Source organism: Hyla sarda, chromosome 6 (assembly GCF_029499605.1).
Source record: "Hyla sarda isolate aHylSar1 chromosome 6, aHylSar1.hap1, whole genome shotgun sequence".
NCBI classification, from domain to species: domain Eukaryota; kingdom Metazoa; phylum Chordata; class Amphibia; order Anura; family Hylidae; genus Hyla; species Hyla sarda.
The window spans coordinates 116,312,824-116,333,579 of NC_079194.1; the positions used below are offsets into that span (position 1 = coordinate 116,312,824).

General features: G+C 41.1%; 1 protein-coding gene across 1 annotated transcript in view; it reads right to left on the minus strand.

Moving 5' to 3' along the window:
• Positions 1-20,303, minus strand: part of NDUFAF3 (NADH:ubiquinone oxidoreductase complex assembly factor 3) — a 45,460-nt gene extending 25,157 nt beyond the window's left edge. The window contains exon 1 of the mRNA XM_056524792.1: positions 20,237-20,303. Coding sequence (XP_056380767.1) covers positions 20,237-20,300 — 64 coding nt within the window. The 5' untranslated portion in view covers positions 20,301-20,303. The remainder of the gene's footprint in view (positions 1-20,236) is intronic.
• Positions 20,304-20,756: the final 453 nt, after the last annotated feature.

Consider the following 20,756-nt stretch of genomic DNA (forward strand, 5'->3'; position numbering starts at 1 on the left):
CCCTTTTCCCATAAAAAAAAATAAAACAATGTAAAAAAAAATAAAAATAAACATATGTGGTATCGCCGCATGCGTAAATGTCCGAACTATAAAAATATATAATTAATTAAACCGCACGGTCAATGGTGTACGCGCAAAAAAATTCCAAAGTCCAAAAAAGCATATTTTGGTCACTTTTTATACCATTAAAAAATGAATAAAAAGTGATCAAAAAGTCCGATCAAAACAAAAATCATACCGATAAAAACTTCAGATCACGGCGCAAAAAATGAGTCCTCATACCGCCCTGTACGTGGAAAAATAAAAAAGTTATAGGGGTCAGAAGATGACATTTTTAAACGTATACATTTTCCTGCATGTAGTTATGATTTTTTCCAGAAGTGCGACAAAATCAAACCTATATAAGTAGGGTGCCATTTTAACTGTATGGACCTACAGAATAATGATAAGGTGTAATTTTTACCGAAATATGCACTGCGTAGAAACGGAAGCCCCCAAAAGTTACAAAATGGCGTTTTTTTCTTCGATTTTGTCGCACAATGATTATTTTTTCCGTTTCGCCGTGCATTTTTGGGTAAAATTACTAATGTCACTGCAAAGTAGAATTGGCGACGCAAAAAATAAGCCATAATATGGATTTTTAGGTGGAAAATTGAAAGGGTTATGATTTTTAAAAGGTAAGGAGGAACAAACGAAAGTGCAAAAACGGAAAAAACCCTTAAGGGGTTAATATAACAACCAATCAGTGTTTCCATAGTACAGGTTAAAGAGCATAGAAATCCAATTATATAATAACTGGACACACACTACACAGCTTAGTGCCATGGTGATCAAGTGGTTTGTAGCCAGCCTTGGTGGTCCACAGGTCTTCCCTGATTATGTTATTATCCTGACTGTTCCAGGAAATTCAACAGACATAATTTTGTTGATGGTGTCTTCACTACCTCTGAAGATCTAGTTGTATTTCCTGTTGATCAACTGACCTATCTGTTGGACCTTTTTGGATTTTACGGTCCTGTAGTAAGTTTTTGTCTTACATACCCTATTCTATTTATTCTGATCGAACTTAAACATTTATAGTGTTTAGTGCCATTCCCTGCATTCTGCAATCCAGGGTTAGTGACCTTTACTTGTGATCCATGTGGTTTGGTGGGTATCTTTGATCACCCAATGGTTAACCTCTGGTAAATCAATGAATATTGAGTACTGTGCATGGGCCATAGATTTGCCTTTATAGGGCTTGTCTAGGAATAGATAAATATGGCTGTTCCTTTCTACATACAGTGCCACAGTAGTCCATTGGTTGTGTCTGGTTGTCACGATCCGGAGTGGTATGCGGGTAGACACAGGTAGTGGATCCTCTATGTCAGTGAGGTGATGGCGTGGGCCGTACCAGGGGAACGGAATCTAAGGGGTTACTGGTTTTCACCAGAGCCCGCCGCAAAGCGGGATGGAGTTGCAGCGGCAGGTAACCCCCAGGTCTTTCCACCCAATAGCGACTCAACCTCACTGACTGCTGAGTCAGGCGCGGTACAAAAGGACTAGGCAAAAGGCAAGGTCAGACGTAGCAGAAGGTCAGGGCAGGCAGCAACGGTTCATAGTCAAGGGCAACGGCAAGGGTCTGGATACACAGGCAAAGGACACACGGGAACGCTTTCACTGGCACAAGGCAACAAGATCCGGCAGGGACAGGAAGGGGAAGTGGGTTTTTATAGTGTTGGGAGTGCTTGGAACTAATTGGGCCAGGCACCAATTAATGGTGCACTGGCTCTTTAAATCTGAGAGACCCGGCGCGCACGCACCCTAGAGAGCGGGGCCGTGCGCGCCGGGACTGAGCAGGAGGACGGGGCAGGTGAGAGACATGGGGCGCGATCCGAGAGCGGGCACGTACTGTGCCTCGGATCGCGTCCCCTCCGGAGACACGGGAGCAGCGCTCGCGGTCAGCGGTGCCGACCGGAGCGCTGCATGAAGAGGCACGCCGCGAGCGCTCCGGGGAGGCAGCGGGTCCCGGAGCGCTCGGCGTGACACTGGTATTACAGCACAGCTCTACTCAGCTCTGTTGCTGCCCTTTCAGATCTACTATTAGGCTAAGTTTCTACTTGTTTTTTTGTCCTGCGTTTTTTGTTTTGAAAAAAACGCCTGAAAAAACGGCAGTGCAATTTCCTGCGTCTGGCGTTTTTTCATTTGTGTGGAAGTTGCATTTTTGGCACCTTGGCAGTTTTTTTGGTACCCAAAATTTGTTGGGTACCAAAAAAAAAATAATAATAATAAAACGATGCAGTAGTGGTGGAAAAAATGTATTTAACAAAATTAAAAAATGTAATAACTAAATTACAATTAATTTTTAATAAAGTGTGTGTGTGTTTAACTTTTTTTTCCTCAATGTTTTACATTTTTTAGGTAGTACTACTACTCCCAGCATGGAACAGACTGTTCCATGATGGGAGTAGTAGTACCTGTACTAATAGACATATCGCCCTGGGTGTCAGTCGTGACACCCGGTGCGATCGTCCATAATATAGCAGAGATGCGAGTGGCTCTATACAGCGCTCACATCTCTGCACTATACTCTGGCCAGTGATGTGAATAGAACATCACTCATTCATATTTTCCGCCCAGAGTGGTGAGTGGATGGTTGCAGCCAATCACAGCTCTCAGAGGGAAATATGAATGAGTGAGTGAGTGGCCGAGTATAGTGCAGAGATGCGAGCGCTGTATAGAGCCGCTCTGCATCTCTGCTATAGACAGGACGATCGCAGTGGGTATCAGTAATGATACCCGCTGTGATCTGTTCTTACCTACAGGTACTAGTACTCCCAACATGGAGCCCACTCTGCTGCATTCTGGGTACTGTAGTACCTGCATTAATAGACAGATCGCAGTGAGTGTAACTTCTGACACCTGTTGCGATCTGTCTACTAAATGCAGGAACTACAGCTCCCAGCATGAGCAGAGTGTGCTCCATGTTGGGAGTAGTAGTACCTGCAGTTAAGGAAAGATCACAGCGGATGTCACTCCTGGCACCCGCTGTGATCCTCTTGTATAATGTATAGATGCGGCGAGCCGCTCTTCTATAGTCTCCTTCACGGACGTATATATACACCTATTCATATTTCCCTCAAAGAGCTGTGATTGGCTGGAACCATCTGGCCAATTACAGCTCTCTGCGGGAAATATGAATATGTGTATATATACGGCAGTGCAGGGGAGCATAGAAGAGCAGCCGCATCTATACATTATACAGGAGGATCGCAACGGGCGATCTGTCAATTAGTACAGGTACTACTACTCCCATCAGGGAACAGTGTGTTCCATGCTGGGAGTAGTAGTACTACCTAAAAAAATGTAAAAAAATAAATTAAAAAAAGTGAAAAACACACACACACACACACACACACACACACTACATTTTTATTATTGCTTGCTACATTTTTAGGTCCCTGACCGCACATATATATTGATCCCTGTTTAAAAATTTATAAACATTTTGTAATAAAAAACATCAATTTCATTCGATACAATTTTTTCCATCACTACTGTATCTTTTTTAGGTTTTTTTAAATGGTACCCTACGAAATTTTATTTAAAAAAAGGTATGTCCATCACTTTTTTGGATCATTAAAGTCCAAAAGAGAATAAAAAACACCTGAAAAAACACCAAAGTTAAAACCCACATGGCATTTTTCTTGGCCTTTTTTTTTACTCCCATAGACTTCTATGGGACAAAAACGCCACGATTTCAGGGAAAAAAACGCCAGTGGCTCAACATTCTGTGATTTTACAAAACCGCCAAGGAGCTGAAAAACGCCAAAAATAAGTGAAAAAACACCAAAAGGATAAAAAAAAATGGCACACTGAAAAACGCCAAGTGGAAAAAGAATTTTGTGATTTCTCATTGATTTACAGCTAACATCTGGCCGTAGCGTTTTTTGGCCGAAAAAACACAGTGCGGCAGAATTGCCTTTTTTTTTTGGCGTTTAAAAAAACAAACAAACAAAAAGAATAAACACAAGTAGAAACTTAGCCTTACAACCAGCTAGGAAGGTTGTACCAGATCACCAATATGGCAGATCACTGCATAATATATGTATTGCACTGAACTGTACAAGTGATTAAGCAAGTACCCTAGAGAGACTGGAAAAGTAACTGAAAAATTAAAAATTACACCTTTTTCCCATTTTGTCAAATACAAATATTTGAACTCCAAAATATACATAGTTGGTATCACTAGATTCAGAAATGTCTGAAATTACAGTAAATAAAAAGTAAGTGATCAGACATGGTGAATAAATGCTATAAACAAAGCAAGAAAAAAAAGCAAAGAAAAAAAAAAAGGAAGAAAAACTGCTGAAAAATTTGCATCACTAATAAAAACAACAGATCACAGCACAGAAAATAGGTTTCATTTTTTTTGTGAAACAAAAAAAATATATAAATTGGATATTGCTGTAATTATAATGACATGTAGAATGATAACACCCTCACAAAAGTTGCTTGAAGGGGGTATTTAGGAATAGAAATACACAGACAATTTCTTTCAAAAATAGCATCACAGCTGTCCTCTGGTTGTGTGTGGTATTACAACTTGACTCCATTCACTTCAATGAAACTAAGTTGCAATACAACATACAACCTGTGGACCGGTGGGGTGCAATTTTATTGGATAAATCAGCTTTGTTTTTATATTCTTGGATAACCCCCGTAATGACCTTCCAAATCCAATTTAGCCAATTTAGTGTACGTTCACACTACTGTTGCGCCCCGTCAATTACAACTGTCAAAATCTCTTTTTTTTGGGGGGGAGTTTGACGGCCGTCATTTTGACAGGCGCAACGGGCAATAAAGGGTCCTGATGGACCCCATTATAGTCAATGGGGTCTGTCGGGCACCTCTATTTTCAAAGAATAGCGGGAGAAAAAGACAGTGCAAGTACTATTTTTTTTCCGCAATTCTCCACGGCGGTCCTGACAGCCATCACACTACCGGGTCATAACGGTAGTGTGAAAGGGGCCTTAGATTGTAGTGTGTTCTGAACATCTATATGACAAGCTAGGGCAATACTGTACGTCAACTGAGCCTGGAGCACTGGCTCTAGAGCGGGTGAGGTGATTACAGTGTAGTTTACAACCCTAGTAAGCAGCAGTTTGTTTTTTCATAAGATTGGAGAACCCCTTTAAGGAAAACTAGGTGACAACCAATGCGAAAGCTAAAGGTAGCCCTTCTGGTGGTCACACATCTTTCTCAAAAGGTGTTTACTGTACAAAATCTTTAAAGGATTAATCTGGGGCTTATACTTATTGGGAATTAATCATTTTAGGGTCATTTTTTCTTTTAGGGAGCAGCTCTATAGCTGGTGTAAGCACATGGTATATAAGGAGTTAACTAAATCCTAATTTTTTTCTTAGTAGGAAAGTTTTCCTGGGAACGAGGATAATGAGAGTGTCGGTTACAGGGACCATCTGTGATGCATCCGCCCACCCTCAACAATACACCAATAATTAGACATCACCTGCTGGGGGACACCTTCTCTCCCAGAGTGCCCACCACCATCCTCAACAGGCGGCACAGGCTGTTGTTTTCTTCTACAGAAGTGCGCGACAGCCAGTGTGTAATTGTAGACAGTGCCGCTCACCCGGCCTCATGATTACTAGGCATCTTCTTAGGGGTAATTAAACAGTCTTTGTGAATGCCAGGTGTGGCAGGACTGAAGGCTTCGGGGTTAATCCCAGCTACCTTACAATGGACGTGACAAGAAAGGGGACAATATCTGGTTCTGGAAAAGCTGAGTGGTGACCAATATGGCTGCCACTACAGCTCCCATAGTGAACCACCCCTCTTTCCCAAACTGCTATGTTACTAGACAGATTAACCATTCAGGATTCTGTGAAATATGGTGAAAAAATTATTTTTTGAAGCTGTAAAATGTCCATAGTCCTGAAGATGCACCATACAGTAGGATATGCCAGATTGGCTATTCTGCACTGTATAAGCACCTGCTATCGCTTCTCTCCTGGTAAGGGCATGGCTATAGAGAGTGAAAGGGTAGTAGTCTCACCAGGGACCTAGTGCCTGAAGAGGACCAAAGGTGTCTCTGCCACACTCCAGACACCAGTATCATAAATGGTGCATAGTAGTTACATTTTACAAATTCTGCTTCAGGTTATGCCTTTGGATAGTAACTTATATCATTATATGTTTGCACCCTTTACTACAATGCTATTCAATGTTATCTTGGGTTTGCCATTATGGGCAACAGATACCAGCCCTGAGCCCTCCACTACCTCTTAGATAAAGACGGAAATATCTGTGACCGTTTGATGGTATCTACGCTCGGCACTACAGGGAGAACCAAAGTCCAACACACAGGCTGCCATGTCATAAATTCATTCTCTTATCGTACTAATGTCCTATAGAGGTGGTCTCCTATTCGTGGCTCTGCAGATGTTGACAAGTTACATGCATGCTAGGAGTTGTAGTCTAGCTACAGAATGAATGATGAGGGAACAGAGATTGTTATGTGGCTGATACCCTGTAAACATATTGGTGGAAAATTGTCAAAACCTGTGTACAGGAAAAGTGGTGCTGTTGCCCATAGCAACTAATCTGATCGCTTCCTTCACTTTTTTTTAAAAGGTCTCTGACAAATGAAAAAAGTGATCTGATTGGTTGCTATGGGCAACTGCACCACTCTTACTATACATAGGTTTTAATAAATCTCCCCCATTATTTTTTTTTCATAATGGCACCTATTCCCACTATGAGGTGTGATTCACTTAATATTTCCTGATTGTGATTCATTAGTTTAGTTTACACTGCTGTCTATCAAAGGAGATACTAATACAAATTGGTCTTCTCAAAGAATGCATAATAAACGTGGAACTGAAATCTATGACAGAAAATCAGGACTGAATAAGGGGGTAGTCTTCTCAAAGAGGTGGTCTTTTCGAGAGCTTGCACTGTATTATTATCAATAAATAATGCAAACAACAACGTGGGTAAATTAGATAGACAAAAATAAATTAGATCAATGCCTCACTTTTGGAGTATATCGTTTCTTTGGGGGAGATTTATCAAAACGGAAAGAAGCAATCTGATTGGTTGCCATGGGCAACTGCACCACTTTTCCTCTACACACGTTTTGATAAAACTCCCCCTTTATGTCTAATAAACAGCATTCTGGGATCAGTAATGCCACACTTAAAGGACATGACAACCTTTGCAACCTATGTATGACTTTATGTATACAGCTTCTATGCCGACCTATGTGTTTCCATAGTTACAGACTGCAAATTAACCAAGACCAGCATTTCACACAGTAAAGTTCTGCTGCAGTTGGATGCAGCAGATTAATTATGAGGTGCACCTCTCTTAAAGGGGTTCTCCGGTGCTTAGACATCTTATCCCCTATCCAAAGGAATAGGGGATAAGATGCCTGATCGCGGGAGTGATCTTGCACGCGGCACCACGTTTATAATCGGTCTGATTACCGGCGACCACAGGGCCGTCAGCTATCACGCCCCCTCCCGTAGGCTTGCATTGAGGGGCGGAGCGTGACGTCACACGGGGGCGGAGGTGTGAAATCACACGCCGTCAGCCCTGTGGTCGCCGGTAATCAGACCCGGAGCGAGCAAGCTCCGGGGACTGATTATAAACGGGTGCCACGTGCAAGATCACGGGGGTCCCCAGTGGCGGGACTCCCGCGATCAGGCATCTTATCCCCTATCCTTTGGATAGGGGATAAGATGTCTAAGCACCGGAGAACCCCTTTAAATGAATACCCCGGTCCTTAAGAACTTATTCTCTATCCTGTGGAGAGGGAATAAGTGTCTTATCACTGTGGGTCCGACCACTGGGACCCTTGGCAAACTTCTGCCCCGCACCTCAGCTCTCCCATGCACTGAGCCTGCTCAGTGTAAGGCTTCTTTCACACTGCAGTTATGTCCCTACAGTACAGCTGTTGTTGAAAAATGAAGGGAGATTAGCGGGCCTTTTTCTCCCGCTATAAACAATGGTGCCCGATGGACCCTATTATAGTCAATAGTATCCATCAGGACCCATTGTTGCCCGTTGTGCTCCGTCCTCCGTTGAAGGCAAAAAAAAAAGAAAAAGAAAAGAAAGAAAGACCCTAATGGCCATTTTGGGAAGGAGCACAGCGGCAGTGTGAAAGAAGCCTAAAATGTGTAAATGTGATTTTCTGCAAATTACATTAGTGCAAAAAGCTGCAACTTCTTTTACTCCACATAAAGGTGTAAATTCAAGAGTAAATCCCAAAATCCCTTCTCTTCCACCTGTCCCCTTTTTCTTGTAAAAGCTATGTACACACGGCAAAATTTCAGAGCTGAATTCGGTAGGTATATTACGCTTGAAAATTCTACTGCTGATTTCAATGGGATTCTGCTGCACTGTGCTTGTGCGCGGTGGAATGTCTCTGCCGCGGAAACCCGTTTCCGGCTTTCGAAGAATAAACATGTCTATTTTGCTTGGCTATGAATTGCCTTCTATGAGACGGCGCATTTCCAAGCAGTCCTAGCGCCTACTGAAAAATGCAAATGTGCGGAATGTCCATGCAGACATTCCGCACTTTTTTGGACATGTGAACATGGTCTAATACGTATTTGAGGACACTCTTTCCTAGCACTGGTTATGGGGACACTCTTGGACTGATACTTTCTGGGTGCACTGTTGTTGGGTACAATGTCTGGCCAGCAATTTTAAAAAGACGGCTGACCACTGTTTATGAAGATACTGGTGACCCTTTTTATGGGGAACTGGGGTGCTGTTTATGAGGACACTTAGGCTATGTTCACATGTCGGAATGTCTGCACGGAGAATCTCCATGCAGACATCCAGACACTGCAGGGCACCGGCATAATATGCTGGCACTAAGACCACACAGAATTGCGCCATCTCATAGACTCTGTGCGGACTACGCACAAAGAATGAACATGTTCATTCTTTGTGCAGACATGGAAAAGGGAATTTCCGTGCCGGAACCATCTGGCACGGAAATTCCGCCATGTGCACAGAGCAGCAGAATCATGTTGAATTCAACGGGACTCTGCTGCAGAAATACTGACCAATATTTATGGGGTGCTTTCTGACTGAAACTGCTTATAGGGACACTCTGGCTGACATTTTTTTTGGGAATACCCTGGTATGTTTTAAAAATCCAACACCTTTCTGAAAACAACTCTCAAATATTCTTTTTACAGTAAAACAAAAACATTTAAATTAGATTTATACATTATACAGTACTCAGTTCCTCGAGCATGTGGCCCTCCAGCTGCTACAAAACTACAACTCAAAGAACATAATGGAAATGTAGCTTTCTAACAGCTGTAGAATCAGATGGATAGGAGAATAAGGCAGACTGCATAATGGAAGATTTAAACATACCCCTTTTGGGGTACGTTCACACGTGCATATGTTGCTGCAGATTTTCTGCTGATGATTTTCCTATCAATTAAAGTCAATGGGTAGAAAAATATGCACATGTGAACGTAGCTTCAGGGTGTATTCATACGTGCAGTATCCAAAGCATGTTTGATGTGCAGGATTTAAAGCTGCAGATGCTGCAGAGTTCAATGTAAACTAAATGACAGAACACAGCTTCAAATCTGCATAATCAAATATGCATAGAATACTGTATGTATCAATAGACCCTTAAGCAAAAAAAAAAAAAAAAAAAAATGGCACATGCGCCACATTTCTTTCTTTATTTTATTTTTTTTCCTTTTGGGGGGGGGGCTTACAAACATGGAGCAGGGTCAAATCTGTGGGCATTTTTGCAGGCATTTTTGCCCCAAGTTCCTTAATAGAAATTGCATGATAAAAGTATCACGCAAAATGCAGGAAAAAGGAAAAAATAAAAAAAGGAAAAAATAAAAACGCACTTTTTTTATGAAAAAATAAACCTTATGGTGAAAGACGAAAAAAGAAGGTGCATTTTTTGTAGTGATTTTTTCAAACCCAAAAAACGCAGAACAAAAATTGTTCAATTCCGCCATGCACTATTTTACTGCAAAATGTGAACAAGTCCTAACTGAGTACAAGTCATTCAAACTTTCCTGCCATCAAAGAAAAAGTGATTTTTTTTTTTATTACCACAGAGTAAAAGGGGAAGTTGATGCGAGCGTGATTGGAGGATGATAAATTTGTAGAGGGCAGGAGGTGTGGGAGGGGGGTGTGGGCGAGAGGCAGTATAAAAAGGCACAATGCGTCCCAACAGGTATCAGACGGAGCCCAGGACGGGTGAGTAGGAATGATCACTTTTTTTTTGTTGCACAATTCATGTAGACCTTTCACACTGCCATGTGCTGCTTCATGACTGATGCAGATTAATACTTGCCATGTTGTTTTATCTGCACCCTGTTGGCACATAGGTTGTCTGGTAAAAAAAAAAAAAAAAGATTCCTTTGTGTTCCAAAAAACTGTACATACCAGTTTACTTTAAATTTTAATATTGAGGGTTTCGAAGTCAATGAGGGGTAAGGATACAGAAAAAGTGTCCATCTTGTAAACTTGAATGCATGTGGCTTTACCCAGCAAAATAGTTGAAAATACATCCATGCAGAAGAATTTTAGAAAGGCTATAGAACCATAAGCTCCAGCATGCCCAGTGATTCTGCTCTGGCACAGTAACTCAAGTAACTAATTCTGTGTCTTAGATTGTGACCATGTCCTGCACGGAGAGGAGGCACTTGAGACACCCAGACAATGGGAAACTAGGTGAACAGGTGGGACAGATGTTCCTTATCTGCTAGTGAAAGTGCAATAAAGAGCGGGGCAGCAGCTGGCACACCAGTCTTAACCCTTTTGTGGACAGGTTCAGTATACAGTTCTAGTGAATAGTAATCACATATGACAGGGGTCTCCAGACCGTGGCCCTCCAGATGTTGCAAAACTACAACTCCCAGCATGCCCGGACAGCCAACGGCTGTCCGGGCATGCTGGGAGTTGTAGTTTTGCAACATCTGGAGGGCCACAGTCTGGAGACCACTGATATATGGTGTTGTATATTCTATATCCCTTCCAAATGATTATATATCACCTGATCTACAATGGGCATAATAGGCTTTATGGTACAATTCTGATAATCTGTCCAGGGATCATTTTTGCCCATTGCTGGATTGGCAGGAATTCTGGACCATGAATTTGTCAATGATAGATAGATAGACTTTCCTTAAACAGAGAATCACTGGAACCTGATAAGCCAGGTGTATTGAAAAGAGGTGTTTTGCTTTGTGTAGGAAGATCATGTAAGGTGAAACCCGAGGACAATCCCCTCACTTTGTCACGATTGAGCGCTCCCAACAAGCCAGGTGCTTTTAAGATGATCCTGTGCCCAGGATTCCCTTTGTAAAGGAATCATCATGGCTGGCAATGCCATGTGCGGGCAGAAGGAAGCAGGCTTGTCACAGGGGTGTGGCAGGCAGACAATAGTTAATGCCTGGTACTTCTCAAAACTACCGTTGAGGGCAGGCCCATGTTACCAGGAGGGAAACTGAAAACTCTTGTTGACAAAAAGGGAACTTATTCTTTGATTATTGTTTTAAATAAAACTGTTTTGGAAAAAAAAATAACACCCGACCTGTTATACCACAGTATCTAAAAATCTGTCTGTCTAGAGGGCTTACTGATTATTTGTCTTAACGTAATATATGACTTAATATTTTACTACTATGCTATCTACAAATCTATTTCATATTTATCGATTTCATTTCTAGGCATCTGATTAATATTTATTTCATACCTATTTCATGTATCTCATATCTGTCTATCGGTATATTTTTTTCTCCTATGTAGTTGTCAAATATCTATCTATCTGTGTACCTACCTACCTACCTTATATCAATTAATCACTTCTAGTTTTCTGGTTCCACTGTCTAAAAACTTAAAAGGGTACTCCGGCGCTTAGACATCTTATCCCCTATCCAAAGGATAGGGGATAAGATGCCAGATCGCGGGGGTCCCGCTGTCACGCGCCCTCCCATAGACTTGCATTGAGGGGCGGAGCCGGCCCCGTGGTCGCCGGTAATTAGACCCGGAGCGAACATGCTCCGGGGGCTGATTTTAACTGGGGTGTTGCGTGCAAGATCACGGGGGTCCCCAGCGGCAGGACCCCCGCGATCAGGCATCTTATCCCCTATCCTTTGTATAGGGGATAAGATGTCTAAGCGCCGGAGTACCCCTTTAAGCAGTCATCAAATGATGGCATTATCAGCAGAGAATGGGGTAATTAGTCATCTGGGCGGCTCCATATGGCTTCTTACCACCCCGCTGGGCTTGACTGACAGGACTTTTCCTATTTGTGTATAAGAAGAGATCTATCAAGCTTAGCAGGGTGAAGATAAGCCACAGGGGACCCAGAAGACTAATTACCTCATCCCACTGGAAAATGACCAAAGTACTAGTTCAGAAATAGTTTGCTATAATGAGGGGCTCTGTCCATGTAACGATCATTTTGCGCAATGTTAGGATTCTTTATCAAGGGTAGAACATGCGATTCATTATAGGTGCATCACAGGTATCTTGCGAATGAAGTCTGCAATACATATATACACATAAATCCCCCGTAAATACAGTACTGCTGAATAGAGTGACCCTTTGGCCTTCATTCAGTGGTATACATTGGGGTTGCTTTTTTTGTTTTTCTATGGCTATGGATACAATTGGGGAGGGTCATCAAAACCTGGTCAGAGGAAAAGTTGATCAGTTAGACCAGATCATAGCAACCAATCAGATTGCTTCTTTTATTTTTTTGAAAATTCCTCTGAAAATTAAAATAAACAATCTGATTGGTTGCTTATGGGCATCTGGTTAACTTCCCCTATGCACAGGTTTTGATAAATCTCCCACAATAACTGTATACAATGTGAACTTTCCTAGCACATATAGTAAATGGACAATGCTTATAACCCTTTTACCCATACCGAATATCAGATGAATTGGCATTCCAGATAATAGGCCTGTGTAAAAGGGACAGCGATCGGCCTACAAACAAGCAAATGCTGGCTGAACACACTTTTTCATTGTCATTGCTATTGTGTATACAAATGCCCTGTGTATAATGTGCCGAGATCGTACAGTGTGAAGCCTCCGCAAATAGGTTCCAATTACAGAGATCACCGGTTATAATCTACAGGACCCTTTAGGCTAGGTTCAGACTACGGAATCTCCGGTCAGAAAATTTCCGCCCGGAGATTCAGAGTGCGGCCAGTGCTGACTGAATCAGTCGACGCTAGGACTGCGCAGACCCTGCAGTATCCAATAGACTGCAATGTGTTCTGCACGGATTTCCGCCTGAAGAAAGAGCAAAGCCTTTCTTCAGGCGGAAATTTCCAAGCGGATTTTCCGTTCACAAATTCCGAAGTGTGAATTTGTGAACGGAAAACCATTCACTGCACTTTACATTTTAGTAAGCGGAATTTCCGCCTGCAATTTCAAAGCAAAATTGCAGGCGGAAATTCCGTAGTCTGAACCTAGCCTTAACCTCACATTGTCTTTAGCTAGGGCTTCACACAGAAGTAGACCACAATAACAGTCTATAATAGAGAATTGAATCATTTACATATGGCTGCAATACAATTTGCACAAATCCTAAAATTTACCATCTCATACCACATTGCACAGAATATGCATAACAGTGTATTTGAACAAAATAATTTATTGTGGCTGGCCAGGAAAGGGTTAATGTAATGTATCTGGTTCAACACTTGAGTACTTCTTGGTTAAACTTTCATCTCAAGAATTCTAAAAGAATTTGTAAAGGTGAAGAGGTTTGAATGAGGCATTGATCCCAAGTGTGAGCAGAGAGATAGACCATTGTATCTTCTCTTTTTCTTGATTTTTTTAAGTGTGCAGTTTAATCTATCTATCTTTCTGATTTCTATCTATCTCATATCTGTCTAGCTGTCTCATATAATCTATATTCTTCTTCAATTTTCTGTCCCTATTTTCTGAAAACTGAAATGTGAGTGAAGATGTTCTGTAGCTCTGCACAAAGAGTTAGGTCTGGTTCACACTACAGAATTTCTGAGTGGAATTCTGCTCTGAAATTCTGTTGCAGCAGCATCTGCCACTGATGAATTTTCGTGGCAGAGAATTCTGTTGCCAAAGTTCAAATTCCGGACTTCACCAAAAGAATGAACCTGTTCATTCTTTTGGCAGATCCACAGCCAATGTTGATGGAGCATGTCCGAGCGCTCTTAGCACCAACTGAATTAGACGGAGATGCTCTACATGGAATGTATGGGTGAACATTTCATAGTGTGAACCCAGCCTAAGGCTAGGTTCAGACTACGGAATCTCTGGGCAGAAAATCTCCGCCCGGAGATTCTGAGTGCGGCCAGCGCCGGCTGAATCAGTCGGCGCTAGGACCGCGCGGACACTGCAGTCTCCCATAGACTGCAATGTGTTCTGCGTGGATTTCCGCCTGAAGAAAGAGCACCGCCTTTCTTCAGGCGGAAGTTTCTAAGCGGATTTTCCGTTCACAAATTCCGCTTCACAAATTCCGAAGTGTGAATTTGTGAATGGAAAACCATTCACTACACTATACATTTTAGCAAGCGGAATTTCCGCCTGCAATTTCAAAGCAAAATTGCAGGTGGAAATTCCGTGGTCTGAACCTAGCCTTAGGGATCAGGGTTCCGGACCCTACATAGCAATATACTACAAGGAAACCCTTTCACTTTTTACATTATGTTATGTTGCGGTCTTGTGCTTAAATAAATAATAAAAAATAAAATAACCCTCCAACATCCTGCCCTTAATACCACATACTGACAAAGTGAAAATAGCAATTTAGAATTTCTTGCATGTTTATTAAAAAGGAAACAATCATTTCTCATGGACATAAGTATTCAGACCCTTTGCTACAACACTTTAAATATCCCATTTTTCCCAAATTTCCCTTTTTTACACAAAGACACTCCTATATAAGATTTCACAGCTATAAATGTATATCAGAGCAAAAGCCAAGCCATGAGGTAGAAAGAACTGCCTGTAAAGTTCAGAGACAGGATTGTGTGGAGGCACAAATCTGAAGAAAATAAATTCTTACATAGAAGAAGTTTGGAACAACCAGGAGCTTGAGCTGGTTGCTCCACCAAACTCAGAAATTAGGGGAGATAGTAGGAGGTGTGTCCAAGGTGGGTCACTATGGCTCAGCTCCAAAGATCCTGGGGGAGATTTATCAAAACCTGTATAGAGGAATTGTGGTGCAGTTGCCCATAGCAACCAGATTGCTTCTTTCATTTTTAAAAAGGCCTCTGAAAATGGAAAAAAAACTATCTCATTGGTTGCTATTAAACTGCACCATTCTTCCTCTGCACAAGTTTTGCTAAATCCCCCCCCCCCCTCCCCTTGTGTAGAAAGGAGAAACTTTTAGGTCAACCATCACCGCAATACTCCACCAATCTGGGCTTTATGGCATAGTGGCCAGAAAGAAGCTTCTCCTAGGTAAACAACAGACGAAAGTGCCTGGAATATGCACATAAAGGACCTCAGACAGGGAGACAAGATTCTCTGGTCTGATTAAACCAAGACTTATCTTTCTAGCTTCAATTCTAAGGCTAGGTTCACACTACAGAATCTCCAGCCGCAAAAATGATGGACAGAGATTCTGAGTTTGTCTGGCACCGACTGAATAAATCAGTGCTAGGACCACGTGAACACTACTGTACCCATACATGAGATTATTCATTTGATGGCGGAATTTAAACAGCGGAATATATACCACTGAAATTCTGTAGTGTGGACTGTGCAATGGAATCCCATTTACAGCAATGGGATTCTGCTGCACTTAAATTTCTGAGTGTAAACTCTAAGTGAAATTACACTTGGAAATTTCGTAGTGTGGACCTAGCCTAAGTGTCATGTCTGAAGTAACCAATATTATTAACATTTGACCGCTAAGCGGTCACTAAGACCCTAAATTTCCCACCCAATATAAAACTTAACGTTTAATGAGCCAAGATTAAAATAACCTCACACATATTGATCCATAATCCATTGATTGGCATGACACTGCATGCTATATTAGTTGAATTGAAAAAATAGATTGTGGCTGCAGTCCACAATCTATAGTGTGAGACAATTAAAAATCTAACACATTGCCCGCCCGTCCGACGTTTCGCCACAGGCTGTGGCTTTATCAAGGGCTAAGAGGCAAATGGTCAAGGTTGAGGGAAATCTGAATGGAGCAAAGTACAGAGATACTCTGGACATCATACTGGGCTGAAGATCTACCTTTCAACAAGACAATGACCATTAGTACATATACAAGATAACTCAGGAGTAGCTTGGGGAAAACTCTGTGAATGTTCCTGAGTGGCCCAGCCAGAGCCCTGACTTGAACCCAATCAAACATTTCTAGAGAGACCTAACTTGGCCTACATTGACGGTCCTCAGAGCTTGAGAAGATCTGCAGACGAGAATGGCAGAAAATCTCCAAATCCAGGTGTGTAAACCTTGAGGCATCATGTCCAAGAAGACTGAAGGCTGTAATCGATGCCAAAGGGACTTCAAGTACTGACTGACTGAGTAAAGGGTCCGAATACTTATGTCCATGCAAAATTTAAGTTCTTCCTTTTCAATAAATTTGCCAAGATTTGTTACAATCTGTTTCCACTTTGGGGTATTGAGTGCAGAATGATGGGGGCAAACTTGACTTTTTTATTCTAACATAACAAAATGTGAAAAAAGTGGAAGAGTCAGAAAACTTTCCGAATACATTGTGAGTGAAGTTGTCATAGCCTTTTCCCAGTTGCTAGCATTTTTTTTTTTAAATCAAAATAAATGTGGTTGTCAACATCACTAACCTTACATGAATTATGGTAATAAGTGAATGTGGTCAACAGTGCAGATACTGAAAAAGCGACACTCTGTGACACTTCACAAGGCTTTCCCAAAGGGAAGGTGGACTTTACCTGTGGGGAACCGGAGAAAAAAAAAGTTTCCTTACAGCAGTCAGCCTGTGGATCTCATCACCGCTGTTGACATACAGCATCTCTCCTGCTCACATGCCTCATACAAATACCCAGTAATGTTTCCTTTATATGGAACACAAGCCTCCAGCTATGTAATGTGGATGGGAATTAAACTGCTGAATTTTTATATCCGCCTCAGACAGGGCCTGTCAAGAGCTGTGAAGGCCCTTGAGCAAATTAATGTGGGTGCACTGCTTGGGGGAGGGGGAGAAAACAGTTTAGAGACAAACAATCTACAAGTGAAAATGCAGACTATACACCAATCCTATACAGCCATAGATTTCCTAAATACTCATGTCATACAATGACCATGTAATATTATCATATAGATTCCAAGTAAACGTGCTATACTGTCGTTATAATAATCCATACATGCTGGGACAGATTAGCTAAAATCGTCTATTACTCAGACTACACACATTGAGAATTCATCAGGTGGCTTATGATGTGTGATCGTTTTAGTGCATGTATTGCTTCTCTTAAATTACACCAGAGTTTTGCACAGAAAGTTTGGTGCACAATGTTGCATCGCAAGCCATGCTCCTTTTCTTGCTAGGCCAAACCTCTTTTCCTTAAAGGGGTACTCGAGTAAAAAAACTATTTATTTTTTATTTTTTTCAAATCACATTTGTAAATTAAAGAAAAAAGAATAAGTGCAGCTCACAATTAATACACTAATCCGAGGTTAAATTGGGTAGACACCTATACCCTAGGTGCAAAAGGAGAAATTTCTATAGCAAAAATATTTACCCAAAACCTCAAGGAAAGTGTATAAAAAATTATAATGAGTAGAATAGACCGTGCTTCAATTAACAGTAATATTTATTAGAATATCACATCAATTATATAGAAAAGATTAAGATGATCCCCTCACAGGGCCCTATGGGGGGATAGGGCCCTGTGAGGGGATCATCTTAATCTTTTCTATATAATTGATGTGATATTCTAATAAATATTACTGTTAATTTAAGCACGGTCTATTCTACTCATTATAATTTTTTATACACTTTCCTTGAGGTTTTGGGTAAATATTTTTGCTATAGACATTTGTAAATTACTTCTATTTAAAAATCTTAATCCTTCCAGGATTTATCAGCTGCTGTATGCTCCAGAGGAAGTTCTTTTCTTTTTTAATTTCTTTTCTGTCTGATCACAGTGCTAGCTGCTGACATCTCTGTCCATTTTAGGAACTGTCATGAGCAGGAGAGGTTTGCTATGGGGATTTTCTCCTGCTCTGGACAGTTCCTGACATGGACAGAGGTGTCAGCAGCTAGCACTGTGGTCAGACAGAAAAGAAATTAAAAAGAAAAGAACTTCCTCTGGAGCATACAGCAGCTAAGTCCTGGAAGGATAAAGATTTTTTTAAATAGAAGTAATTTACAAATCTTTTTAACTTTCTGGCACCAGTTGATTTTGTACCCCTTTGCCCCCTTGTCAAGAAAGATGTAAAAGTGCCTAAAAAACATAACAAATGTGGAGAAAGTGACATATTGAACTTTTTTTTTTTTTTTTTTTTGCAAATTGTTCTGGAATGCTAGAACATTTGCAATAATAAATCTGCCCCATAGTGAATTATAACCAAGGTCAATACACGTACAAATAATACTGCCATGTGGTGGACAAACAATACCACCACATGGTTCCCAAAAGACTGTCCCAGCTACTTACTGCACTTACATTATTGAAATAATACCATCTTACAATGCCCAAGTAACAATGCTACACCTAACCCTAATAACACTGCCTCATATGCACTAACGGGTAAGTTTGGGCCACTACATTGTGGTATGGGTGTGTCTGTCTTTGACATGGTGGGAATATGCTTAGTTGTTTCAGAGTACTCCTAGTATAAAAATGCAGCTGGCACCCTGGTGCCTAGTAAAGGGGGGTGGTCCCTGTGACTGCTTCCCTCCTGAGTGACGCTTTTTTCCTATCTTTGAAAAGAGAGAGATGCACCACAGGCAAAGAGCAGCCGCTGGGCCTAAGTCTATCTGTATATTGGAGAGACGCACCACACCAGCAATGAGTGGCGCATCTCTCCCTATACAAAGATAGACTTAGGCCCAGCGGTTGCTCTTTGCTAGAGCAGCAGCCAGGACCCACCTCCATTTTTAAACTATGCCCCCTGGCATTTTTTAACTAAGACTTCTCTAAAACACCCAATCATATCAGCATAATATATAGTGCCCTGGCATTGTGCTGCCTGCTCCAGTTTTACGCTGCCCATAAAACTGGTGACAGTTGTCTCAGTTGGGCAATTTCTATATAGAAGGGGGTCCCTCTCGGATACCCTCCACCTGTCAGATAGGAAAACCATGAATAACAGCATGGATATGAAACAGTGAAATCCAAACACCTCTCTGGGTACTGTCCCCTATGAGGCAGGTAGGAATTGATAGTAACTTGGAGGTGGGAAAAAAAGGAAGTTATGGTGTTTCTCCTTTTTACACTGTGTTGTATACACAAAATTAACCTGTAAATCAATCTAATATAGACATGTTGGGTTCTGTGGATACAGGTGTTTAATGTGTTGTAATACCCAGCAATGGGAAGTAAAGGAATAAGGATATAAAAGGGGTCATTGACTGGCTTAGGTGAAAAGAGCAAAGGGACAAAATGCAAAGGAAAATGTTATCATTTCCAAAGGACCTGTTAAAACTCTGCAGGTTATTTTCACATCTGCATTAAAGGCAAACAACTGGCCAAAAAACATAGTATTGATGTAAACGCGACGGATTGATGTTAACCCGACAGTTATTAGATATGGAAATGAGAAGGGGGGGGCACATACCTTTTAAAAATGATTATATATATATATATATATATATATATATATATATATATATGAATTTATTTATAAATACTGATATGATCCAAAATACACATAGGAGATGTGTTGACTGAACAATAATTTCTAAATGTCCATATTATTTCAATGAAGCCGGATATTGGAGGCTTATAGATACAACGGGGGCCATGTATCTATTATATAATAGGCGATTAGACAGGAAAACACCAATGCTTTAGACAGTTGGGTCCAAATGGTGGACCACCAGCTATTGCAAAACTACAACACCCAGCCTGCCCGGACAGCTGGGAGTTGTAGTTGTGCAACAGCTGTAGGTCCTCGGTGTGAAGACCACTGCTACTGCATACATCTATACACTGAATTTAATAATAAAACTGTATAAAGTAATCTCCCCCTAGTGGTGGCAACAGGCAGACAAAATGTTATTATTTAACAGTACCTGGAATACTCAATATGTAATCTGATCTGCCAGCATCATGTTCATACTGCATCTTTGTTCCCATTTCACTATCTCTGTTACATTGCATTTAATTTTACTGTGTAAAAAAAAAAATAAACAGTCAACGATGCTATTGTGTACAGCAAAAAAAAAAAATATATATATATATATATAAATATATATATATATATAGCAAAACAGATTTGTAGAGCAGCGCCCAATCAAATTATTAGGTGGTGCAAGCAGCAGCACAAGTCCCCGGTCAAGGCAGGTTACACATCCAAGAAAGAGCTGCAGCACTCAGGATTATGAACCTAACAAAAGGTGTTTATTCCATATCAATACAGCAAGCTTGCTTGCTGTATTGATATGGAATAAACACCTTTTGTTACGTTCATAATCCTGAGTGCTGCAGCTCTTTCTTGGATATATATGTATGTATAGGTTGCAATTTAGTTTTTTTTATTTGTACTTTTTAGAACATAAGTCAATTGGGAAAATGATTCTACTGTATGGCATA